This window comes from Panthera leo, chromosome B2, assembly GCF_018350215.1.
Source record: "Panthera leo isolate Ple1 chromosome B2, P.leo_Ple1_pat1.1, whole genome shotgun sequence".
Lineage (NCBI taxonomy): Eukaryota > Metazoa > Chordata > Mammalia > Carnivora > Felidae > Panthera > Panthera leo.
The window spans coordinates 149,835,483-149,862,302 of record NC_056683.1 but is presented as its reverse complement, the minus strand read 5'-3'; the positions used below and the strand labels follow the sequence as shown (position 1 = coordinate 149,862,302).

At 54.2% G+C, this 26,820-nt stretch overlaps 1 protein-coding gene across 4 annotated transcripts in view; it reads right to left on the bottom strand.

The window, feature by feature from the left end:
• SMOC2 (SPARC related modular calcium binding 2) overlaps nt 1–26,820 on the bottom strand; it is a 162,962-nt gene that overhangs the window by 111,989 nt on the left and 24,153 nt on the right. For all 4 annotated transcript variants that reach the window (XM_042940314.1, XM_042940315.1, XM_042940316.1 and 1 more), the window contains exon 2: nt 6,012–6,183. In XM_042940314.1, the coding sequence (XP_042796248.1) occupies nt 6,012–6,183 (172 nt within the window). The remainder of the gene's footprint in view (nt 1–6,011; nt 6,184–26,820) is intronic.

Below are 26,820 nucleotides of genomic sequence, written 5' to 3'. Positions count from 1 at the left end.
GGTTTTTACTCACCATCTATGCACACAGATGCACACACGCACACACATCTGTACACATACACATGCATACACGGGTACATGTACATATATGCACAGATAAACAGGTGCACGTGCACACACAGATACACACACAATACACACCCAATACACACCCACACGCAGGTATGCAGACACACAATACACACCCACATGCACACGCACACACAGATATGCACACACACAACACACCTACATGCACATGCACACAGATATGCAAACACACAATACACACCCACATGCACACACACACAGATATGCACACACAATACATACCCACATGCACACGCACACACAGATATGCAAACACACAATACACACCCACATGCACACGCACACATAGATATACACACACAATATACACCCACATGCACACGCATACACACAATACACACCCACATGCACACACAGATATGCACACACACAATACACACCCACATGCACATGCACACATACACATATACACATATATGCACACACAATACACACAGCTACCTATATACACACAAGCACACAAGCATATGTACACATACACCTATATATGCACACATGTGCATGCACAGATACACACATGCACACACACACAGATACACACAACACACACAAAGATATACGTGTACATGTGCACACTAGACACACATGCACACACATGCATACACACAGAGACAGTCGTGCACACACACACATTCCACACATCCCGCATAGATTTCTTTTACAGAAATCTCTGTTTTGTTGAAGAAAATAATAGCAGGCTAAGAGCTGACTTAGCGTAGCCGAACCACACCCTGGGACCGGACGCTTGCTGTGGGTTCACAAAGCCTCCTGGTGAAGCTACAGGAAACACCCAGACGGCTCTGGCCTCCCAAAGGCGACGCCCCTGAAGTGAAAGGAGCCTGTTTCTTTACACTCCGCGTGTAAATCAAGGCTTGTCAGGGGCCTTCTCATGATTAGGAAAATGGTTGAACAGGAAGAATTCTTAGTGTTCACCTGGTCCCACCGCCCTGTTTTAGAGACGAGAAGGCTGGTGTGGACATGCGGCCCCAGCCAGCCGGCGAGAGAAACCGAGGCTGAGTCTGCAGTTCGCACACCTGAGCGGGCTTCAGAGCGCTGGGAAGTGTGCAGGGCAGGCGCTGGGACCTCCCGGCACCGCCCCACCCCTCGGGGGCCCCGATGTCCGCGTTCCGAGCGCCCACGTGGACAAACAGGCAGAGAGGAGAGGCCAGCGACTGTGGAGGAGTCTCGGGCTGCGGGGCGGTTACATCACATTTTTAGCAAAACTAACGGAAAGGTAGAGGGCGTTCAGAGACGCCAACACCAAGCCCAGCGGGGGTGAGCGACGCCTCCGGGCTCCGCAGAAATCCTCGGGGACGACACGCCCCGCTCACGCTGCCCTGCAGGTCGCTGCTTCCCGCTGGGTTTCCGGGACACAGGTGCCCAGCGCTTGGGCTGCCCTCCTGGGGGTCTGGCCGCTCAGAGCCCAGTGTCAGCGAGAAGTCCCTCCGTGGGCAGCCCGTGGACCGCACGTCCACAGAGGGAGGCGCTGGGGCCGCCGGGGTCTGTCCCCATCGAGGCCGCGGGCTCTGCTGTGTGTTCCCCATCGTGGGAGGGTCCCTGGTGCAGCTCGCCAGCTACGAGGTAACACTCCCCAAGGCGCCACCCCCAGTGGCTCTTCCCACCGCCACCAACAGGCCCAGAGGGACCACGGGTCTCCGCAGGGCTGCGGGGAAGGTTCCGAGCAGGCAGCCGTGGCGGGAGGCCTCTGCGGATGGGCCAGCAGGTTTCCCCAGACAGCACTATGACCCGGGATTTGTCCCGGCAGGGACTGACCACGGACGGAGGCCCCACAAGCACGTGTTCTGGCTTCTACTTATAGTCGCCGCTTGTCCAAGAAAACCCTGTGGGTGTGTGTCACTCGGGGTTCATGCAACACGATCGTCATGAAGAACAACAACCGCTCATCCGTCCGTCCCCGATGTGGGCACGCACTTCTGCCTCCACACGGACGTTGCCAAGGCCCCGCACGTCCGGCCCGCGTGCCGTGTGCTCACCGTGGCTCGGGGAGACCGTGGCCTCGCTCAGCCAGCCACGACAAGGACCACGAGACACTGGCAGCAAACAGGAATGGGGAGAGATCGGGAGCATTCTGTAAGCACATTCCTTTTCTTAGAAACTCCTGGGGCCCAGAATCCCCGAGACGGCTGTTTCTGTCACGTTTCTGCTATGACTTTGCTTCCGGAAATCCCAAAGTCGCTCCAACGCCTCCTGACGTTGGACCGTTCCTCTTCCTTATTTGTTTTCTGGCTTTTTCATTGGATGCCAGAAATGTTGTCGAAAAGCAAGACAGCCCCAATGGACTCAGATCAAAGGGAAAATATTAATGTGTTTGCTAAGCTCTGAAAACCCAAACTCCACAAAATTTCTAAGAAAATATGAGAAAAATCCATCGGTGCCAACCACTGCATTTCTATTCAAGGGCAACACTTAGATCATGACATCAAATGCATAAAATATTTTAATCCAGCTTAATGAAACGTGGACTAAAACATTTTAGTTGTTTTCAAACCAGTACATTCAAAACAGGCCAGTGGGACTGCCACCCACCCAACGTCCTCAGAATATGCGATTGCCCATCTGCCAGACTGACACTATTTCAACCCCGGGGACGATGTGAGAAAAACCCAGACGGTTGTTTGTAGCACGTGAAGCAGTGCAAGGGGACCTTCGGTCTCGTGCCCCCTCCTTCCCGTTCGGAGACGCAAGCTTCTGACCCGGCTGTGCTGTCGAATCTGCTGTACTCGTGCCCTGAGAGGGACGTAGGCGGTACCATGACTTCCCCAGTCCGGCAGGATTCCTGTCTCTGGCCCCATCCGCACCGGGGCTCCCTTGTACCTCTTCCCACTCCCCGTGAACCGTTTCCTCCCCGTTGGAGCCCTGGGCAGGGGAACGGCGTTGGTAAGCGACGGCACAGTTCGCCAGTCTATACGAAGGGGCCCATCCCCTAGACGGGGGCCGATCGCCACCGTGAGCCGGGATCCAGGCGGAAGGCTGCTTCCGCAGGGACGGTCCCGTCGCAGCCTGGAAGCCCCTTTCCAGGGCAGCCCCCAGTGCGGCACAGGCTCCTGTCCCCTACAAGATGAGGGCTGTTCCCAAATCATGCATCACGCGTATCAGGGGTGCGTGACGCCCGGTTATCTTAAACAAACGTGTGACTAATAATGTCACTGTCAATAACCTTCATATTCGCTACCCTTGCCAGCTGAAGCACCAAATAAACTTGACTTTGAAATCTACGGGCATCCGTACATTCTTTTTATTTTAACCCCTTGGATTTCAGTGGAACCAGCTTTTGTGAAGTGAGTTTTATGTCTGCTCACTCCCCTTAGCACATTTTCTGTGTCACAGATCTATGGTCTGAAATTGGTTGAGGGAAGTGAATGAGAATCCCAGCCAAGGGAATTTCCCAGAAAACTTAGGCCGGATCCAAATACAAAGAGGGGAACGATGACATTATCAAAAAGGACACACGCGTCCAAAAGCAGCCCAGCACGGACGCCACGGTGGGCAGAGCGGAGCCCCGAGTCAAGGGCTCTGGAGAGCGACCTCGGGAGGTGTGGACTCGCGGGCCTTTGCGTCAGGTTTCCACCCAGGGAGGACAGGGGCCCGGGCCCTGGTCTAACTAACCCCTCCAGGTGCCCGCAGGTGATCGCTAAGGCAGAGACTAACCCCGGCAGCTTCCCCGTGGCCTTCTGGCAGAACAGCTGATCGGGGTCATCTACAGGAACGTGGCACGAGAAAGCAGCATTGACTCAAACTTTACCACCGTCCCCACAGCATGCTTGCGCGGGCGAGGCCAGCACAGGCGACTGCTTCTAGAAGCTTCCCTGAAGACCAAGTCGCCTGACATTTGAATCTATTCTTAAATCGCCTCTCCTTTCTCAGCACAGATAACTGACGTGTAAAACTATAACCGAGGCGTCCAAATTCTTCTCAGTTTGACGAGTTCAGAACGAGAGTACAGAAATTAGACACGGAACAGAGAGGAACAGAACTCCTCACGCGGGTGCTTTTCTTTGAGGTCACTTTTCCGTGAGACGTGGTCATGCCGTTTCTGGCCAGGCCCACTGCAAATCACTCTTAAGTTCCAGCACAGTAAACACGCAGTGTTAGATCCCAGGTGCACAATGTAGTGATTCTGTAGTTACACATACCCTCGGTGCTCATCGCGACCCACGTCCTCTTTACCCGCTTCCTGCTTCCCCCACCACCACCGCCACCTCCCCTCCGGTGACTCAACTGTGTTCTCTGTAGTTCAGAGTCCGTTTCGGGCTCGTCTCTCTTTCTTTTTCCTTTGTTCATTTGTTTTCTTTCTTGCATTCCACATACGAGTCAAATCCTGTGGCGTTTGTCTCTCTCTGCCTGGCTTATTTCGCTCAGTATGATACACTCTGGCTGCACCCATGTCGCTGCAAATGGCAAGATTTCATTCTTTCTGATGGCTGAGTAATACTCCGCTGCATACATGCCGCATTAGCTTCATCCATTCACTTATCAACGGACATCTGGGCTGCTTCCATAACCCGGCTGTTGTAGATAATGTCGCTAGAAACATTAAGGTGCACGAATGCCTTTGAACTGGTGTCCTCGTATTCTCTGGGTAAATACCTAATAGTGCGACTGCCGGATCTTAGGGTAGTTCCGGAACCTCTGAGGAACCTCCATACTGTTTCCCAGAGTGGCTCTACCAATTTGCATTCCCACCAGCAGTGCACGAGGGTTCCCCTTTCTCGACACCCCAATATCTATTGGTTCCTGAGTTGTTAACGTTAGCCATTCTGACAGGTGTGAGGTGGTATCTCAGTGTGGCTTTGAGTTGTATTTCCCCGATCGTGAGCGACGGTGAGCATCTTTTCATGTGTCGGTTGGCCATCCGGATGTCTTCTTTGGAGAAGTGTCCGTTCGTGCCTTCTGCCCATTTTTTAATTGGATTATTTGTTCTTAGGGTATTGAGTTGCATAAGTTCTTTACAGATTTTGGATGCTGACCCTTTATCGGATATGTCGTTTGCCAATATCTTCTCCCATTCCGTAGGCTGCCTTTTAGTTTTGCTGATTGTTTCCCTTGCCATGCAGAAGCCTTTTATTTTGATAAAGTGCCAATAGTTTATTTTTGCTTTCGTTTCCCTCGCCTCCGGAGACATATCTAGAAAAATGCAAATCATCTGAATCCCCGCACAACCGTCCAGACGCCGTCTTTCCTAGTAAAAAGCGTATGAGGGGCACCTGGGTGGCTCAGTCAGTTGGGCGTCCACTTCAGCTCAGGTCATGATCTCACAGCTTGCGGGTTCGAGCCCCGTGTCGGGCTCAGTGCTGACAGCTCGGAGCCTGGAGCCCGCTTCGGATTCTGTGTCTCCCTCTCTCTCTGCCCCTCCCCTGCTTGTGCCCTGTCTCTTTCTGAATGCAACTCTGTTGGGGCTCAAAGCATCAGCATACTCTGCGGAGTCAAACCCTTCATTAACATAGGAAGTATTTCAGTGTTTTGCTCGGAGCGTGCTAGTTAAATGTAAATCTGCTTCCTGAATCAGGATAATCGAAAATTTCACGTGTAAAATCAACACGAAAGAAATCGCCATCGACCCCACGGGTGCTGTGTGACCTCCCACTGGCTGGAAGGGGGGACAAGACAGGGCTGACGGAAGCAGGATTAACTTTGGTGAGAATAAAACACTCAGAAAGTGTTCCGTGAAACGCCGATACGCGTGTGTTGAGATGGCACCAAACAGCCTAAGAAAAGAGCACGAAACAAGGTAAAAGGTGCCTCTGCCCTTGAGTCCCCGAAATTTCCCTCCTTCCTGACACAAACCCGGAATCCCTGAGATTTTACGCATAAAAACGTTGCAAAGGTGAGAACAAACCACTCGGCCTTACGCTTGGCGGTTGATCGGCCGGCCTCTGAGCGAACGATCAGACACGGCTCACCTCTGCAGTTGCCCCGGTAAGCGATCTCCAGCTGAGGGTCCTTGCACTTGGCACGCTGGAACTCGCAGCGGGACAGGAAGGTCCGGCCGTCAGACGCGCACAGTGGCTTCTGTGAGGAACCCGCACACACCAGCTGGCAGTCCTTGTCCTTGTCTTGATCCACTCGCAAAAACTTGGGGGAGAAAAGAAAAAGAAGCCAGACAAATGTAAAGAGGCGTTTCTGCAGAGCAGCGGGAGACGGACGTTGGCCTGAGGCCACCGCCGATCGCAAGCTGCGGCGGTCAGAGACATCGCGGGGGCCCGAGGACTCTGAGCCACGGGCCAGCAGGGAGGTCGACGGCCCGCGGTCTCCAAGCCAGCGTCTGCGGCTGGATCCCGGAGCTCCGGACTCAATGGTGCCTAACACGGTCCATCCCGCAGTGGGATGTGTGGGAAACCCGCTTCGCCTCCATCGTCCAAGCGACCGGGATTTTAATCTGTAAATTCACTCGCCAGTTCCCTCCTGCGTGCGCCACGTCTCATGGTCACCCTGGGCCGTAAGGAGGGCAGCGGAGGAGCCAGGAGGCGGTGGCGCCTCACCACCTCCCCGTCCCAGCGACCCCCTCCCGCGTACTTGCTCAGATTATGGTTTTCTGAATAAACGCCCGGGCCGGGGGGGGGCTGCTCGCTCCCGGGACACGGGGCGTGCCCAGCAGTCGGGGGTCTGCCCGCCCGGGGCCACGGGGGCTGCGAGCCTGGGACCACGCGAAGGAGCCAGTGCAGAGGGCCCGGCGGCCCCCAGCGCCCGCGCTCGCAGGGGTTCCCCATCCCACGTCGGCTCCTGCTGACACCCCGACGCGGCGTCACGGAGCCTACGGTGCCCTCCAGTGGTCCGGAGGCCCCCACGCCGGCCCTGCGTGGACGGTCCCGCTGCAGGCGGCCCACCTCACGCCTGTCCAGCGCGGGACGGCTTTGTACCACGGCATAAATGGCACCTCCGGGCGCCTGTGGCCACCGGCGCATCCCCCGCCCCACGTGGGGTTTTCTCTGGTTTGTGAGCACGAGCCCCGCGCTGAAGGAAAACGCCGGGGGCAGAGCCGCGGTCGTCACCGCCTCCCGCGGGCACCGCGTACGTGCGAGCAGGTGGACGTGGCGTCGTCTGTCCCGGAAACGCCCGCGGAGCCAGAGAGCGCCGTGCTCAGGGCCTGTCCCCTTCAGAGTCCGCAACGGGGGACACGCGGGCATGGGTCCAGAAGCCCAGGGAGCCTCACCAGGAAGAGAAAAGCAAGCGGAAAGGCGTCGCCGCTTTCCCGGGGGTGTGCGACACGTGCTCCTGTGCTCAAACCTGGGCGAAGCGAGCGCAGAAGAACATCTGACCGAATTCTGGCCACAGAAGTTTCCGGGCCCGGTCGTTCCACTTTGCCCAAAATGTGTTTTAACTTTGCGGCCCCAGAGGCGCGCCCGCCCCCGGGTCCACCCAGCTCCTGGGAGGTGCCGACGCGTCGGCCTGCTGTCCCGGAGGGAGAGCGGCCCCCCCAGAGATGTCACCCCCAGCCACTCGGGGCTCTGTCCCCGCCTCGTCCTTCCGCAAAGACAGGCCTCCTCTCACACCACACAGCTGGGCCCTGACAGTGTCGTGTGGGAGAGACAGACAGACAGACAGACAGAGACACAGACACAGAGAGACAGAGACAAGACAGAGAGACAGACAGAGACACAGAGAGACAGAGCCAAGACAGAGAAACAGAGACAAGACAGACAGAAACAAGACAGAGACAGAGAGACACAGATAAGACAGAGAGAGACAGAGAGACAGAGACAAAGAGACAAAGATAGAGAGAGACACAGACAGAGACAAGTCAGAGAGACAGAGACACAGAGAGACAGAGACAAGGCAGAGAGACAGAGATAGACACAGAGACAGAGAAAGAGACAGAGAGACAGAGACAACACAGAGAGACAGAGACACGGAGACAAGACAGAGAGAGACAGAGTCAGAGACAGACACAGAGACAAGACAGAGACAGAGACAAGACAGAGACAGAGACAGAGACAAGACAGAGTCAGAGAGAGACAGAGACAAGACAGAGAGACAGAGACAGACACAGAGACAAAGAGAAACACAGAGATAGAGATAAGACAAAGATACAGAGGCAGAGACACAGAGATAAGACAGAGGCAGAGACAAGACAGAGAGTCAGAAAGAGACACAGAGACAAGACAGAGAGACAAGACAGAGTGCCAGAGACAGAGAGAGACACAGACAGATAAGACAAAGAGTCAGAGAGAGACACAGAGACAAGACAGAGAGACAGAGACAAGACAGAGAATCAGAGAGAGACATAGACAAAGACAAGACAGAGACAGAGAAAAGACAGAGAGACAGAGACAGAGAGAGACACACACACAGAGAGACACAGAGAGACAGAGAGAGAGAGACACAGACAGATAAGACAAAGAGTCAGAGAGAGACACAGAGACAAGACAGAGATACAAAGAGACAGAGACAGAAAAAAGACAGAGACACAGAGACAGACACACAGAGAGACACAGAGAGACAGAGAGAGAGAGGCAGACACAAGACAGAAAGACAGAGACGGTGTAGGAAACAAGGAGCACAGGTGAGCCTGTGAGCTCTCAGGACCAGCCCCGCCCCCAGGCACAATAATAAAAAAAAGCCTAGTATTGGGGCATTTGGAATTTGACCATAATTCTTGATAATTTAACGGTGTAGAACTAACAATGGAGCCATTCTTTGTCAGAAATAAGAGAACACACACTTCACACACGTTTCTCCCCCTTCCCATTTTTAACAGCAATTATGTTCCAAGGAGACAGTGCATTTACCGGGGCTGTGTTCTTCAACAAGGCCACTTAAGGGGAAATAGAACAGTCCTAGTTTAAAGAATTCACTGTTTACCTTTTTAAGTTCATCTATTTATTTAGAGAAAGAGAGAGAGAGCGGGGCGGAGCAGGGAGAGAGGGAGAGAGAATCCCGACCAAGCAGGCTCCGCGATGGCAGTGCAGAGCCCAACAGGAGGCTAGGTCTCAGGACCAGGAACCACGAGATCACACCCTGAGCCAACATCGAGAGTCGGATGCTCAACCCACTGAGCCACCCAGGCACCCCAAGAACTCACTCTACTAAAAGAACTTGGTTGAGGGTCTTCAAACTAGTTCAGATAAAAGGTAATTTGCCAAGTTTAGAAAGGAATCAATAGGACCTTGAGCGACACTATTTTAAGGAAAACCTCAGAGTTGCAGGGGTCCCCATGTCTTTGTGTGCCCGACGGCAAGGACAGCGGCAGGGGGTGCCCACGCAGTGTCTGTCCAGACACCGAGGGAGACATCCTGCATGGACGCCAGACAGGTCAAATGCAAATGGGTCAAAAACACGGTCTATATTTTGATTAAAGCAAGGGTGTAAGCCGGAGGGAAAGTCAGAACAAGATCCAACCATTAAAGGAACGGGTTAAAGCATCCCTGAAGTCTGCATATGGATGGATCCTTCCACAGTGAGATTGATTCAAGACTTCTTTCTACTGTTTACGCTACGGCATAACATCAAGAAATACGTAGGTCTCCAGCTGTAAGATTCGCAAAAGCATCAACTTTCTAACCCGGAGGCCACTAGGCAGTGAGTTTAGCTCCTAAGTGTGTTTGCTTCCTCTACAGACGAGGTTGACCCTGGGGATCGGGCGGGACAGAAGCACGGTCAGGGGGTCGGGATGCCTGCACACCGCTGGCTGGCGCGTAAGAGGAAGTAATTCTGAGAGCAACTGAAGGACAGGTGTGAGAGGTCACAAACGCAAGCCTGTTCTAAGGACAACGTCTCCATTTTCAGCCCTGAGCCTTCCCTGCTGTTAGCAAATGAGAGAATGGAAACCCACGATGCCGACGTGGAGATCTCGTAAAGTCTACGACTTGCGCTCAAGGGGGAAAGGAAGCACAGCCCACTGTAGGTGTTTCTCCCGGAGACACTGCCGTTGCGTTTACTCACCCATTCATTCATTCATTCATTCGTTCCCTAGAAGTAATATAAGCCAATTCAGATGCAGCTTTAATTGAATAATTATTCAGTCACTGCTGCCTACCTCCTCTCATCTCCAGGAAGGTGGGGCCCAATGGAGGGCCTGCCCCTGTAGAATTTACAATTTAGAGGGCAGCAAACCTGGGACCACAGACAGTCACCGTGTCATCTGGGACCACACATGATCACTAGGTCCTCTGGGACCACCCATAATCACCACACCATCCAGGGCCACCCGTGATCACCAGGTCAAGAGAAAGTAGCAGGTTTCTGAAGGAAGAGTCAGGAAGAAAATGAAGGGTCAGTCCTTCTCTCAGGGTCAATGCAGAGGGGTGCTGTGAGAGGAGGACCCAAGATGGGGTGACAGATGTGGGATGGGGTGATACAGAGGCTGAGGCCACGTGTGTGAGCAGCAAACCCCAGGAAAACTCTCCACCCTGTGTGGGACCACCACAGACCTCTCAGGACTTGAAAGCAGCCAGGGGAAACGCAGTCCCCACGGCCTCGCTGAGACGCTGGGGCACGCAGGTTCTAGATGCTTCTTATGGCTGGGAGTGATGTGGAAACACACTATGATGGAATCAGGAGGCCTAGAAACCATTATCTTTCTTGTTTTTTACCACGCTGACTTCACTGTTTGAGTGAACATAGATTTGGGGGGGCGGGGAGAGACAGAATACGAGAGGGGTAGGGGCAGAGGGGGAAGGGAGGAAGGGAGGAAGGGAGGAAGGGAGGGAGGGAGGGGGAGGGAGAGAGAGAGAGAGAGAGAGATCGAGACAGAGAATCCCAAGCAGGCTCCACGCTCAGTGCAGAACCCAACCCAAGGCTTGATCGCACGACCCTGGGATCATGACCTGAGCCAAAATCAAGAGTCAGACACTCAACGGACTGAGCCGCCCAGGCGCCCTGACAGAAGACTTTCTCTGTGTTTTTAGAGACTCTGTGCTGGCTTTGGTCCCCAGACCTGTTGTTTCCTGGAGCTCTTCCAGCCCCTTCATGGACCCCACCTGCCGTACGGTGAGACTTAGGCTCCAGCCCCCGACTCAGGGCGGCCACACGTTGTGCTGAACTGTTTGCTCTGCAAATCTCTTCCCTTTCCCCCAAACACCTCCATTTTCTCTGTTTTCCTTGCCTGCTTCCACATCAATAGCAATTGCAATATTCATGTATTTTTGCTTCTTTTTAGCACTTCTCGGAGGTAAGTCAAGAAGTCTCTTGGGTTATTCGTTGTTCCAGATTTATGTTTGTTTGAGATTCCATGAGAACATGGTTATTATAAAATTCTTCTTTAAAAAATATCGTGCAGATGGTGTAACCTTAATGCGAGCCTTTGGGAACAACAAAAAAATCACCTTAGTCAACATCTGTCATTATTTCCAAGTACCAGATTTGACTTGTCTGCCCACGGCAGATTTGGATTCTACAAATACCCCATAAAGATTCCATGCAGCCGAACTCCCAGTCTCAGACATCACACCCTCTCACCAAACGGTCTCACCATATTTGGATCACTTCAAAGTGTTTACAGAAGGTCCACCGGACCTTGGGCTCAATCTTCATTAGTTTAAGCTACAACCAAGTGCCAGTTCTCCATCCAGAATCCCAGGAAGCATCGAGGACCATGCCAAATGAATATGCAACGATTTACGTGTTTTTCTTGGGCTCCCACCTTGTGTAACAGGCCAAGGCTGGGACATAGGAAACCCTGACAGTGGACATCTGATCAACGGCTCAGAGCCCCTGGGACGGGGTAAAGACGATGTATGTTCGTCTGTGTGGCCTTGGCAACCCAGCCACACAGTGAGTCTACAGTTGGTGCTCAATAAATGTTTGTATTGATATACCTCTGGGAAACCCATTATGGAATTACTAGGACACACTGCAGAGGAAAGAGAAGGTATTCGAGCAAACTGACGTAAGGGCGCAGGGATGATGGAGAGCCAAGGCCACAGACACTCGAACTTCAGGAGGGGAGACTCACACTGGGCACTGTCTGCTGTGACTGCATCAGAACGAGCAAGCCTGGGTTCCACCCTGACACCTTCACGGTCTCTCCGCCACCCTCTGAGGCACACTCCTTATCTCGTGGGCACTTCCTACATCTCCGGACGGAGGCACAGAGAAGCCCAGACATCAGATCTGCCCTGTAGTGGCACCAAAACAAGTATTCTACCTGGAGAGCAATTCCCAGTGAGAGGTTAAAATAGTTTAAGTGAGAAGTGTGTAAACATAAAAGGGCAGCACTATCAACAACAGTCAAATTACATCCATCGATGGATGAACGGGTAAAGAAGATGTGGTGTATATATATATGTGTATATATATATATATATATATATATATATATATATATATACACACACACATACACACACACACACACACACACGAATGCACACAATGGAATACTACTCAGTGATGAAAAAGAATGAAGTCTAGCCATTTGCAACTACGTGGATGGAACTAGAGGGTATTGTGCTAAGTGAAATAAGCCAGCCGGAGAAAGACAAGTATCCTACGATTCCACTCCTATGTGGAATTCAGAAAACACAACAGATGAACACAGGGGGAGGGAAGGAAAAATAAAGTAAGATAAAAACAGAGAGGGAGGCAAACCACAAGAGACTCTTAACTATGGAGAACAAACTGAGGGTTGACGGAGGGGAGGTGGGTGAGGGGCAGGGGAAAGTGGGTGGTGGGAGGGGGGCACTTGTTGGGATGAGCACTGGGGGTTGTATGTGAGTGATGAATCACTGAATTTCAGCCCTGAAGCCAACACCCCAGTACATGTTAACTAACGTGAAATAAAATAAAATAAGTAAAATATAAAATAAAATAAAATAAAATAAAATAATAAAATACAATAAAATAAAAACAAATACATACATACATAAAATATGTGTTCCTGGAGCTCAAAAAAAGAAAAAAAAAATCAACCTGGGAATCAGACGGGGCCCATGTCAGAGCCGGTGTCCTGACCTTGGCCGTCTGCACGCCGGGGTCCCCGCAGTTCGGCGGCACCGTGGTCAGCTGGGCAGCTGGCCGACCGAGCGGATGCCTGGCCTCCGCCCCAGCAGCGAGACCCTGCTTTGCAGGCCCGGGGCGGCGCCGGGAATCGCCCGTGTGCAGGGCCCCGACCCTGCTTCTCGGCGGCGCTCCCCGGCCAGGCGGCGGGAAGCCGGCGGGCGGGTGTCCACGGTGCTGCCGTGCAACCCTGACGGCCAAGCCTCGGTGTTCGGAGACGGGCTCCGGACGATCCGGAGCCCCCAGGAGCCCCAGCGTTTTGGGAGGCAGCTAACCGGGGCCACGGGCCGCGGCTGTGGTGCTTTGGGCCCCCGCTTCCCTAGGGCTATCGAATCCACTCCGTTGATGAAACGACATTTTCCGAGGCGTTCGGCCAGTTCCTTTCTCCAGGCTCCTGCTCATTTCAAAGCATTTAGAGCAAATTCCACTAAAGTGCATGTTAGAGGACACCAAGTGGCCCGCAAGGCAGGGGGCGGCGCGCATCCCAAAGCTGAGACACCAGATCACTCGTTCCCCAGCCAGACCTCCGCGGGGACCACGCGCTCCGCAGCGAACCCGCTCCCGCTGCAGACGCGGCCAGAGGGGGACGGGGGACAGGAAGACCGGGCCCGCGGGACACAACCTGCCCACGCGGCCCCAGGAAGCCCACCCGGCCAGGCGTGCGGGACGGGACGAGCCAGGAAGCCTCGCACACGCTTCCCGCGTTTGCGTTCTTCAAGAGCGGAGGGTGAGTACCTCGCCTTAGGGGCAGGGACCCCCGATCTCCGGATGAAGACCGAGCAGGGTCCGGTTCCCGAACTCCAGCGTCTCGAGACCCACGCGGTGTCCGAAATACCACCTATGTTCCCTGCCGCAGCGAGCCCTCCATTGGCCCCGCGCTCGCCATCTCGCCCGTTCTGGGACGAGACGTGCACCCCACACGGACTCGGCCAGCAGGGACGCTCGGCTGCTAACAAGGTCACGGGCCTGGTTCCCGCGGGGCTCTCCGGACAGCCCATGCACAAAGCAGGTTCGAACAAGGACGTGCCACGTGATGAGCCGGACACCGAGCGCTCCCGTGGCGTCAAGTGCTCCCGTGATGGCCCGCTCGGGTCCCGGGCGGCAAGAATCCTGCTCCTCCCACCACGGAGGCAGGTGTGTGCTCCCAGGGCACAAGCGGGGAGCACTCTGCGGAGGAAAAGAGCGGACAAAGACACAATCATCTCTCCCGTACTCGCCTCCGCCAACACGACTCCCACACCCCCAGGTGAAGGAAACCGGTGCAAAAAGGCAGAGCCCTTCCCCGTGACACAAAGAGCCAAATGCCCTTTGCTCACATGCCCAAGGGACAAGTGCAGAGGCGTCCCCTTCAGAAGGAACACTGCCAGGGCCTGGGGGTCAGGGGGAAAGCCCTCGGGAGCACCGATGAAGACACCAAGGCTCTCAGAGGACACCACGCTCAGATCTTCATGTGACCGATGAAGAGACAGAGGGTCCCAGAGGAGGTCACACCGTGAGCACACACAGCAGGGTCCTTGACCCGCAGGCTCCGGGGCTGGGTCGTCTCTCTCCGGGCGTTGACCCTGAGGCTACGATATCCACCCCACACACGGACCAGTTTTCTGGAAGAAACCTCAGAAGGCAGCGTGGAGGAGGGGCTGGAGGGTCGGTGACAGAGTGGCCCTTCCGTCCGCCTCCCTCCTGGGTTTTCATCCTCTGGCTTGACGGGCGCTGGCTCATGTCGGGCATCATCAGAAGAGGGAGATGGCTTTTCCCCTCTCACCTTGGTTTACACGTTAGAACAGATTCCTCACATTTTTTAACAGTCTTGGTTTATGTTATGAGATAGCCAAGGCATGGGATCCTTCCACGGGAATTCTCTTCACAGTCGTTTGAAATGCAGCATCTGAAACCTGTGAAGCAGTTATGCCACCATCGAAAACTATCATCATCGCTGAAATGCACCAGTACAATCTCTGAGATAGGTGGGAACGGTTCTGGAAGCCCCACACTCGCCAGCTGCGGCTGCTTCTGGAGTCCATCACCCGACACCTCGGCCCGGGGCGTCGGCATCCCGCTCCCCGAGGGGCGAACGCAGGAGAATCGGCTCCCTGTCCTCGTCTGCGGGCTTCCTACATCCCACAAGCAAACCGTGTTTCAGCAGATCTGGAAAGCTGGGAGGCACGAACCTGCAATTCGCCCAGAACCTTTGGATCACGCAGCCCGCGGCCCTCTGGAGCGGCACGGCCCGGTACAGAAACCGTGAGCCACGGGCAGCCATTTATACGGAGATGAACCAAAATTAGACGGGATTTGAAATCCAGGGGCTCCCCTGCACAGCTGCTTTGAGTTCCCCAGAGCACCTGTGTGTGGAGCTGAAGGCAGGGGACAGAGCGTGTCCATCGCTGAGGACAGCTTCCCCACAGTGCCATCCAGAAGCGAAGGGTAAAGCGGAATTCGCCCCTCCCCTTGCTCCCTAAAGCCCAATTTTTAGAACAGTCGCAAAAACACAAATGAAAATCAGTTCATGGCTCTATTGGTAATGACACAAATCCAGAATGCCGAGAAAAGAATCTTCTTTTGGAAAAAATTATGTTGAAATTAACACCTTTAATTACAGAGCAGAGAGAAATGCCTTGATTACAAGGGAAGGGGAAGGGAGGGGGAGGGGAGGGGGAGGGGAGGGGGAGGAGCAGGGAAGAGGAAAGGGAAGGGGGAGGGACTGCAGGGGACTACAGTCCTTTCTGCAGGACGCAAGGGCATTTCAGGGCTGAGGCTCGAGCTCAGGAGCAGCGAGGGAGGTGAGGGGCAGCTGGGGGCCGGGGGCCTCACGTGGCCTGGGTGAGCGTGGGGACACTCAGGACACACACCCGGAAGTCCCCGTGGTCACTGCCGACCAGTCATCTTCCCCACGAGGCACTCGAAGCAATACGCACATCGTCCACTTTTTACAGAGAAATTAAATGTCCCAAAGAGACACAAAGAAAACCTCGGGTTTCTCCAAGGAGGAAAATGTCAGAACTCTGGAAGCCAGCCCCACGGTGTTGACTGGAATCAGCCGCCGTGGCCCTGGGTTAACATCAGACAGTGCCAGACAGGCAAGGTCATGAATCAAACCCACCACCATGGGTCTCCCAGAGCCCACAGCCTCCAGCGGGGGGAGCTCCTGGATGTGGAGTCCCAGGGTGGGGGTCGGGGTGCTCCCCAGACGTGCAGAGTCCTGAGGGTAGGGGAGTGGGAGTGCTCCCCGGGAGTGCAGAGTCCCAAGGGCGGGGGTGGGGGTGCTCCCCAGATGCGCAGTCCCGAGGGTGGGGGGTGGGGGTGCTCCCCGGACGCACAGAGTCCCGAGGGGTGGGGGTGGGGGTGCTCCCCGGACATGCAGAGTCCCAAGGGCAGGAGTAGGGGTGCTCCCCGGATGTGCAGAGTCCCGACGGTGGGGGGGGGGGGTTGCTCACCGGACATGCAGAGTCCCGAGGGCGGGGGTGGGGGTGCTCCCAGACATGCACAGTCCCGAGAGCGGGGGAGGGGTGGGGGTGTCCCCGGTGTAGAGAGTCCCTAATTCTGTGCCTCACTTAGAGACTGAAATTCCTGCCAGGAGGCAAGTCCACATCCACATGGGCTCTACACATCCTTGGACACACCTGGCTGATCAGGGGCCAGGAACCAATGCCCCGAATCGGCAAGGCCAAGGGACCTCCGGCTCCCAGACAGGCCCCGGGGGGTCGGGGCCGATCAGCGGCTGTACCCTTGGTGGCCTGGCTCGGGGACGGGACTGCTCCGGCCTGCGGCTGCACCGGCTTTGGGAGAAAGCAGCAGAGAACAGCAGCATAAGGAGACAGACACCCTCAGATTACGTCTGCTCTGCGTCCTGGGGCTCCCGGCCCCGGAAAATCAGTTCCACCCTAAGTCAGAGGCACTGCTAAGTTCCAACATCCTCATCAAGTTTCTCCCATCTTCTTGGCCGTGACGATGTGTCCAGGAAATATTTCTAGCGTGGGTTCATTTATTCAAAAAGATTTTGACAGGTTCCTTCTCCGTAGTAAAGCATTTCACTGAAAGTCCAGAGAAATGCTAGGTGTTAAATTCGGAAAAGTAGGGGAGGGAGGAAGAGAAGACTCGTGTCCCTGAAGGTCTCCTAATGAGGGTGGAACCGGGATTGCCACGGCGCCCGCCCCGCGGGTCAGCCTCCTGGCCCCAGACGCTGCATTCTGCCATCACGCCAAAAATACCCCCACTGGGAACGTCTCAGGGGGAAAGCCACTCTGAACAGCATCTGGTAGGACTATTTAACAGACTCGCCAAGATTTGGACCAACATGCCTGGAGTCATGTCAAACCGAGCAGACAGCGAGGTTTATAATGGAAACAGAGACACAACTTTAATTCAGGACTGCTCTGACAGCATTAGAATGGATCCACACTCGTAACACGCCACGGTTACTGGTCCACGGTTGTTGACGCACAAAACCCACAGACGTGGCCGCTGCACGGGGTCCGGCTGCATTTTCGGAAGGGTGATTCCGTTAGGAGCTCTTGTCACACAACCCCGGTCGGCAAACCCAGCGAGGACAGCAGCAACAACAAAGGCACTTCAAGACTAGAACACGGGTCCAATGAGACAGGTTTTCTTACCTGTCATCTCACCGGAAAGAAAACCAGGATTTACATACTTTTATCCCCACATTAGCAACTTGCTTGTCTAACACTGATTTTAAGTAACCAAGGGGTAATATACCTAGAACTTCGATATCAAGATCTCAAACTAATATAATTTTAAGTTATGATCCGATTAGAGGGCCAAATCTTTTCACAGCAGTGTCCATTCTGAAGATATCTTTATACTTGGTCATTTTCCGAAGTTTTCCTTTGGTTCTGGAAACCTGTCACCCGGAGTTGTAGACCATTCATAAAACACTAACTGTCACCACTGTGCAAAGCTACGCAGTATCTGACACGAAGTAATGGGAATTGGGTTTTTAACAAATCCCTGCCAGTAAGGATCAGTGTTTCAGCGCGTGTCCCTCCCCGAGACCACTTCGAGCATCTAAATACTCCATTCGCGTCGTCTTTGTTCCAACTTGTGATGTCTCCTTGGAACTACCTTCCCAACAACGTACGAACGGCTCAGGACAATGTCCCGGGTGCATTTTCCCCTGGATGGTCCTGCTGGACCCCAGCAAGGCCCGGCGGCACACGGGGACATCAAGAGACGCCCCTCGCGGTGCAGTCGGCGGCCTGGACACGCTGCTCCGAGGGGGAACACCTCGTCCTGCCGCCTGCACGTGGTGTCTCAGTGTCGCTGGGCCGTGGCCGCTGTCCTCCCAGAACCAACAGAGAAGCCTGTTTAGCTAAACCGACCTCACTCCATAATCATTTTCAGTTAATCTCGTGGGGCAGTGGATGCCAGCATGGCCCCTCCAACGCTGGACGGTCACTGATTTCAACCCTGAGGACGGACCTGGCCGGCGTCCGACTAACCAGATCTGATCAGCCGGGAGCCGTGAGGGGGTGTGAGTGCAGACACCGGCTGGGCCCGGGCGGCCCTGCCTTCCGGCCTCTGGAGGGTTCTGGATCTACACGTAAGGGGAGCTGGAAGGGATGCCAGCGTGGGAAGAGATGAGAGTCCGTGAACCCAGCAGACTCTGCGCCTGTGCGTGTTCTGACTGAAGGGGGACAGCGTCGGGGCCCCGAGCGTTCTCGCGGGAAGGGCAAGCTGAAACCCGCATCTCTAGTGACGGGGGGCATTTCCGCTTGAGATGGAAGGGGCCTTATTTTTGCCTCCACGAGGAATGTTCCCTTCAAACACAACCTGCGGTGTTTCATGCGCGAGTAAAAGAAAACGTTATTGTGTTTAAGTAAATTCCTCCGTAACTCCAGAGGCCAATTCAACACCAGAAGGAACTAAAGTACAAAGGGATTAGTTAATCAAAGGAATTTCATACATTAGGACACTCGCCTCTCGAGTGAGGACACCGGTTCACCGAAGAAGGGCTGGGGGATACGTGCTTGGTGCTCCGGCCGTCACGGAAGGTACTGCTGATTACTTAGCGGCATCCAGATTTGCTCCAGAAAAGACACAAGACACCGGGCGCAGAGTGCTCTCCCCGCGTTTATAATCTTCCGCGGTGAGTTCCCACCTGGCTTCAGTATTTCTAATACGGCCAACAGGACAGTCACTCTTGGCAAATAGCAAAGTAAAACCACAATTCCGTAAACTCAAACGGCTTTTCTGCACCCGTGTCTGATAAGACTGAAACAGCCCTGCAGCTCACGTGTGCATGTATTTTAGCTCGAGCATCCAATCAATGCCTTGCTTTAAGTTTTCATTAAACACTTTATCACGAGTCATGACATTTTTGATCTTCGAACACGCACGAGCTCGGCCTGACTCAGTGGGAGTCACGCAGGAGGATTTCAGGGCTCCCTGACCCCAAACTCTGGTGCCGAAAGACACATCCTTCTTGCCCTTGACTCTCATGCCGGTCTCCGTGTGCTTGGGAAGCTACCTTAGCATCCGTTCATCCATTCCTTCACATACACAAGTTATGTTGTGATTTTAATAAAATAAAGTCCATTTTCCGTTCAGCGTTGTTGATCTCTGGCTTCTTCATTAATCTAGTTCATCCGGCGTCACGTGGACCCAGATCAAGAACACCGCGCAGCTCAAATACACGATAGGGAAGGCCTGATATGAGAAATAGTTGCAGCGACCTGGCCTGACCCGCTGTGGATTCTACAAGATGATCCAGAAATATTTCCCGTCTCAGGCGTGACCCACCCAGAGTCACGCGGGGTCACCCTTCACGAGGAAAGAATGTTCCCTGCCCTGTTCGACTGATACATGAACACACTCAGGCAGGTGCGGGAGGCTCCCCTCCACATCCCACCCCCGCGTGAGAGGGGAATGCAAACCCCAGAGCCCCTCGGCCCTGGCTGCTGTGAGTGTGTGGCCGAGGCAAAGGGCACTGAGCAGGGGGACGTGCCCCGTGAGAAGCGTGTGCCCACCCCCGGCTGCCTCCCTGACAAGCCAGCAGCTCGGCACCCGTGTGTCCCCACCTGCCCTCGCTACACCTGACTTGCCCCTGGGATGGGTCTATCCCGACTCCAGGCGGACTTCATCATTTATAAAACTGGGGCATCAGGCGATTTCTCGGGTCTCACAAGGTTTCAAAATCCGAGACCTCTTTTGGCCAACCGCTTGTCCCCGAGTCCTGCCACGCCCTGGCCCGGACAGCGCTACGTCAGAAGTCTACTGGGGCGGGGGGTGGGAGGGGGTGATGTGCTAGGAAGTGCACCGTGTGCCGGCCGCCCCCCCACGGGCTGGTGTCACGACCGCCCCTCCCGGGAAAGGCAGCCCCGCGGAGGCACAGGTCCTGCCCTGGACTTGTACTCTGCCACGAAAAGTCACGACGTGCACTGGCCGGCAGAGAGCTGGAACCTGGGCTATTTTTCTTGTCAGCCACAACAGAATCTGAGCAAACCAAACAGGGAGCCAGGTTTTCACGGGTGGGCCCAAGCACTGTCACCGATTCACCGGTGACTCACCACGGGTTTGGACGTGTAGTCGTGGCTCTGGGGCAGGAGGCCACAGGGGCGACTCCAAGACTGATACTCTTTCAGACCAAGGCCGCTCCAGCCCAGACCTCCAGCCCCCACGGCTCTGCTCGCCACCTGGGCTCCCTGTCTTCGCAAGTGGCAAGGGACACGCAGGAACAGAGGAGGGGACGCGAGGGTCGCAGGCAAAGGGTGAAGCGTGGCTTTCAGAGCCGACTAGCTGTCGGCTTTATTTTCCTGATGCGCCGTTAGATTTTTCAGCCACTTTGGTCACGCAAGCCATTCCCTTACTTGCGTCCCTCTGGTGAACGCTGGGCTGGCCTCAGGGCCCCGCCGAGACGAGGGAACACACAGCGGGACTCGGGGAAGACGGAGATTTCACGGCCCAGCACGATGCACTGAGGAGGGGGGCACCGTCCTAAGTCCTGCCTTCATTCCGAGACGTTCCGTGGCTCGGCACTACTCAGAACATCACAGAATTCATCTCTTACGTGCGGTGCCTCTGGACTTGACCAAGAGTCAGAGGAACCCGTAGGAAAACTCCTGAATGGTATTATTGACACACAGAACCTACTAACGTTCTCCGCCTCTTGATTCCCTTTACTCTGTGGAGCAGAGACGCCTTATAAATGTAGCTTCTAAATACATTTTGATATAAATGATCAACTACGCACGACGGTCTTCCAGTTCTCGCTAATATAAGTCAAGCACAGGATCTTTACCTGCTGGTCAACGGCGGGATCATCCTCCGTAAACCCGAGCGGTTCAAAACCAGACGTCGTTGGGCACTGGAGCCCCAGCTCTCTCTCCGAGCTCAGAAGAGGGCGAGCCGGCCCCCCACGGCTACTCTCTGTCCCGCAGACGGCTCGTGGTGCTCGAAGGACAGCCGGACTGTCGCCCCAGACGAACCCCGTTCTCGTCAGCCTGCGGCCACACCACACACACGGACACTGGATTCCAGCGTATCATCTCCATCCCGTTCTAGAAACACCTATTTTCAGGCCACTCTCCTGCCTGCCTCATGAAGCTACCTATCCATGCTGACCTTCCGTACGGGCAGAAGTCACACAGCTTTGACGGCTCCACTAACCCTCTGCCTCCCCCCCCCAATGCCATGGCAGAGCAGCCCAACCACAGTCACCCTGTCTTTATCCGAATTCCTTCGACGGTCACGGTGCGAAGCACACAGGACGTAGAGATACTCCAGACCGTTCTCTGCTCATTCCGTGCCTTTATGCCTTTTCTCCCCACTGGACGGAAGGTCTCCAAGTCCAGGAGAGGTGGCTTAAGACTCGACGCATCCCTCCTAACGTCCAGCAACAGGCACACGGCAGGTCTAAGGCACACAGGTGACACGGCCCCGCTTTGCCTCACTGGAGGCCAGGGAGAACGTGGCTGCCGTACATCCACAGAACGAAGAGTAACGAATGTCCCTCGTGCTGGGGGAGAAATGAGAGCGGTGGGGTCGGGGGAGATGTCTTTCTCGCGGAGAAGCTGGGCCAAGAGGCATGGGACAAGTCTGCGGAGCACGGGCTGCAGGAGGGGGTGAGGTGGCCATGCTACTTCTGCTCAGAGGTCTTTTATCTCATCTCAAAACAGCAAGCGTATTCGGGAAGGCACTTTCTTTCCTCCCTTCCCTTCCCTTTTCTTCTCCTTCTCCTTTTTTTTTTTCAATATATGAAATTTATTGTCAAATTGGTTTCCATACAACACCCAGTGCTCATCCCAAAAGGTGCCCTTCTCGATACCCATCCCCCACCCTCCCCTCCCTCCCACCCCCCATCAACCCTCAGTTTGTTCTCAGTTTTTAAGAGTCTCTCATGCTTTGGCTCTCTCCCACTCTAACCTCTTTTTTTTTTTTCCTTCCCCTCCCCCATGGGTTTCTGTTAAGTTTCTCGGGATCCACATAAGAGTGAAAACATATGGTACCTGTCTTTCTCTGTACGGCTTATTTCACTTAGCATCACACTCTCCAACTAATCCCATTCACAATTGCACCAAGAAGCATAAAATACCTAGGAATAAATCTAACCAAAGATGTAAAAGATCTGTATGCTGAAAACTATAGAAAGCTTATGAAGGTAATTGAAGAAGATATAAAGAAATGGAAGGACATTCCCTGCTCATGGATTGGAAGAATAAATATTGTCAAAATGTCAATACTACCCAAAGCTATCTACACATTCAATGCGATCCCAATCAAAATTGCACCAGCATTCTTCTCGAAACTAGAACAAGCCATCCTAAAATTCATAGGGAACCACAAAAGGCCCCGAATAGCCAAAGTAATTTTGAAAAAGACCAAAGCAGGAGGCATCACAATCCCAGACTTTAGCCTCTACTACAAAGCTGTAATCATCAAGACAGCATGGTATTGGCACCAAAACAGACACACAGACCAATGGAATTGAATAGAAACCCCAGAACTAGACCCACAAACGTCTGGCCAACTCATCTTTGACAAAGCAGGAAAGAATATCCAATGGAAAAAAGATAGTCTCTTTAACAAATGGTGCTGGGAGAACTGGACAGCAACATGCAGAAGGTTGAAACTAGACCACTTTCTCACACCATTCACAAAAATAAACTCAAAATGGATAAAGGACCTGAATGTGAGACAGGAAACCATCAAAACCCTAGAGGAGAAAGCAGGAAAAGACCTCTCTGACCTCAGCTGTAGCAATCTCTTACTCGACACATCCCCAAAGGCAAGGGAATTAAAAGCAAAAATGAATTACTGGGTCCTTCTCCTTTTTTAGAGAAAGAAAGTGCACACACGAGTGGGGCAGAGGGACAGAGAGAGAGAGAGAATCCCAAGCAGGCGCCGTGCTGAGCACAGAGCCAGACATGAGGCTCAATCCCTAGGATCATGACCTGAGCTGATATCAAGAGTCAGACCCTCAAACGACTGAGCCACCCGGGTGCCCCCCAGGAAGAGCGCTTTTAGGACATCACGTCTAGAACATCCCCCACCCTCCCTTGCGCGCACACACACACTCTCTTCCGCCAGGCCGCCATCCCCGCAGCAGACAGCAGGACACGCGGCAAAGAGCTATAACCTCTGTTCACCACGTGTGCTTTGCTCCCTCACCTCTTTGCTGACCAGGCCCGGAGACGTCCGCAAAAGAACGAGAAAGCGCTCAGTTATATGTCCAAAACTTCCAACTGTACTTGTCAACTCTCTTGGTGGAGAAAACAAGTTATAAAACACTTATAAATGAGAAAGAAATGATTGGAAGCCCATCTAAATATGCAGCACATGACAAAGCACCCACGAGGGGCCCAAACTACACATCTGCACGTGCAGATCGAACAGGTGAACAGCAGTGATCGGGGTCCGAGGTACGAGGCCAGGACTGAGCGGGCGTGTGGTCAGTGGCCTCACGTACAGATCTGGATGTCGATCTGTGCAATTCCCAGTCTGGTCCTTGAGTGGCCTGGGGTGTCCCCAGGAAAGACTGCCCTGACGGGGTCTGAGCCCCTCTGCTCCGAAGTGACCCCAGGATTGGAAAAGTGCGTGGAAACGAACTGCGGGGGCCGAGCTTCTAAAGTTCACTGACCTGAACTAAGACCCAGAAATAACTAGATTCGGTTCAACCTTGGTTAAAGGTGTGAAGTCCTTTTGGGGCGCCTGGGGGCTCAGTCGGTTAAGCGTCCGACCGCACCGCAGGTCATGAACTCGTGGTGCATGAGTTCAAGCCCCGCGACGGGCTCTGTGCGGACAGCTTGGAGCCTGGAGCCTGCTTCAGATTCTGGGTCTCCCTCTCTTTCTGCCCCCTCCCCTGCTCATGCTCTGTCTCTGTCTCAAAACAAAACATTAAAAAAAATTTTTTTAAGGTGTGAAGTCCTCAGCAGCACGGCACACAGAAGTCTACAATAAACATAGATTCTCAGATCAAAAACCAAGGAAAGCCGATTTGCTGATTCTGAGCTTTAAGCAGTGACTTGTTCCAAGTAGAGCCAACAGTGCCAAATGCTTCACAGACACGGAAACCGTGACTAATTCCGTAACGTGTATTAGAAGCCTTCAAAACGTTGATCACAGCAATTCCATACCGCAATATATGTGAAGAAAAAATCAGAAAGGCACACGTTCATGCAAGTTTTGCTCGCTGCAGTATTCTTTCAAATAGCCAAATAAACCTGGAAGACTTAAATACCCAACAAGAGAGGCCCGGATAAACAAACGGCTCTAAGTGCATGCATCAAAAATATGGCAATCCATCACAATCACATAAAGGCGTAGAAAACAGTTTCAAACGAGAATATTTAAAGTGCAGGTGAAGAACGGATCCCGATTTTATACGCACCCCACGCTCACACGCACACTAGACAAGACCGCAACACGTCGGCCCTGCAAAGTTCTATCCGTGTTTAGTCTCTGGGTAACGATAACACAGGAGATCGACGTGCTCTCTTTTCCAAATACCCACGGTGGATCTGGGCTCCCTCTCTTTTAAAACACCATTCTTTATACGCTTTATTTTTAACTCATAAAACACCTCGAACCTATGGCAAATAGGTAAGGATGTGCCTGCCCGTCGCCCAGTGGACATGTGTCGATAGCAAAGTAGGAAAAAAGTGTCAGTTACTAAAAGCAACAGCAAAGAACAAACACCCCAAACGCCCGGTGAAACAGGGCAGGCTCACGGTGTGCGCCCCTCGAATACGTTTCGAGTCACCACCTCAGCTAACGCGTGATTAACCACGCACGGTAAAACGTGCCAAAGACACACTGGTGTCAGCCCTGTCACCACCAGATCCGGACGGACCCCCCAAATCTGACACACAGCCGACTCTTCCGTGTTTTTGCAGCTGCCCTCTACAGCCTGGGACGGCCGAGAACAAACGCAAGCATGTGGGTTAAAGCCCCCCTTCTCTCCCGTTACGCAGGCGAGCTCCTCTGCGTCCGTGAACTCCCCGCCGCTCCGCTGAGGGGTCAAGGGACACGGAACGCGCGAGAAGCCTGGCATCCGGCATCACACCACAGACACTGGCCATCACACCCGAGACCCCCAAAGCCTGGTCCCAAACACCTCCTCCTCCTGCCCTCCTGCCTGTCCTACCGGATCTAGGGCACCCACCCCCCCCTGCCAGCTGGGATTCTGGGCCCCCACATCCCCACGCTAACCTTGGCCTCCCGTCCGTCACCCCCAGGACGCACCCCGCCTTCCCAGGCAGGACCTCAACGCCTCGCCTCCCAAGGCTTCCACGGGTTTTTATGGAACCGAGCTCCGCGTGCGCATCTGACTCACTCCCCACCGTGCACCAGGGAGCGGAGCGGGATGTGGGATGTGGTATTCATCGGGTATTGCTGCGTGCACGTGCACAGCCACGAATGTCTCACAAACGAGTACACGGGCGAGCTCAATCGCCTTCCACGGGGAAGAGGAAGAAGGCACTAAAATGTGATGTTTGCACAGGATGCCAGCTGCCCTCCGTGTGCGACGTCTCCAGAACCAGAGAGGCCACGGGGGTTCTTCGCGCGAGGAGACCAAGGACGTGAGAAGCTGTCTAGTCCGACGTCCCCCGGGGCAGAGCCACACGGGGACCTCAGCCTTTCCGACCCCAACGTCTCCGGTCTCCACGGGTCTCTGAAATGGGACGTGATCCGACCTAAGTCCGCATCGCGAGCGGCCCCTCCGTACAACGCGGTCTGACCTGAAATTACGGCCGAATCTGGCTCACGTTCTTCCTTTTCTCTGTTTCCAGCGTGTCTGAACCTTCAGTCCTGGGACAAGATGCTGACTTTCCGTGCAGTTGGCAGCGCGGTACCATCTGCAAGGGGAACGAAGAAGGAGTAGCACGTCCCAGCCGTGAGGCCACAGCGTGTGACCCGCTCTGCGCACGGCCACGTCCCAGCGGCGGCAGGTGTCCAGGGCTCGGAAGGCTGAGGAGATGCTCACGGCTAACTCGGTCCTCTGCTCCACGTTTTCTAAGTTGAACGACAGCAGTCACGACAGCCGCCACCTTGTAAGCCATAACCCTGAACTGGCTGCTGTGCTGCACTGCGTAGGTCAGCCACACGCCCCCGACTCGTCCAGTGTGCAGCCCGTGCAGCTGTGAACAGCGGTCTTGGCCGCGGAGCTATCAAAGAGGAGGTTGGATGCGAACCCGGAGTTCGGCCACGTGGACAAGCTTGGAAATGATCGGACGGCAGGTGCTGTTTGAAGACTTGGACGTTGTGGCCTAAACACGAGACGGGATAGGGTGTGCAGGGGGCACAGGGGCCAGGACCAAGCGC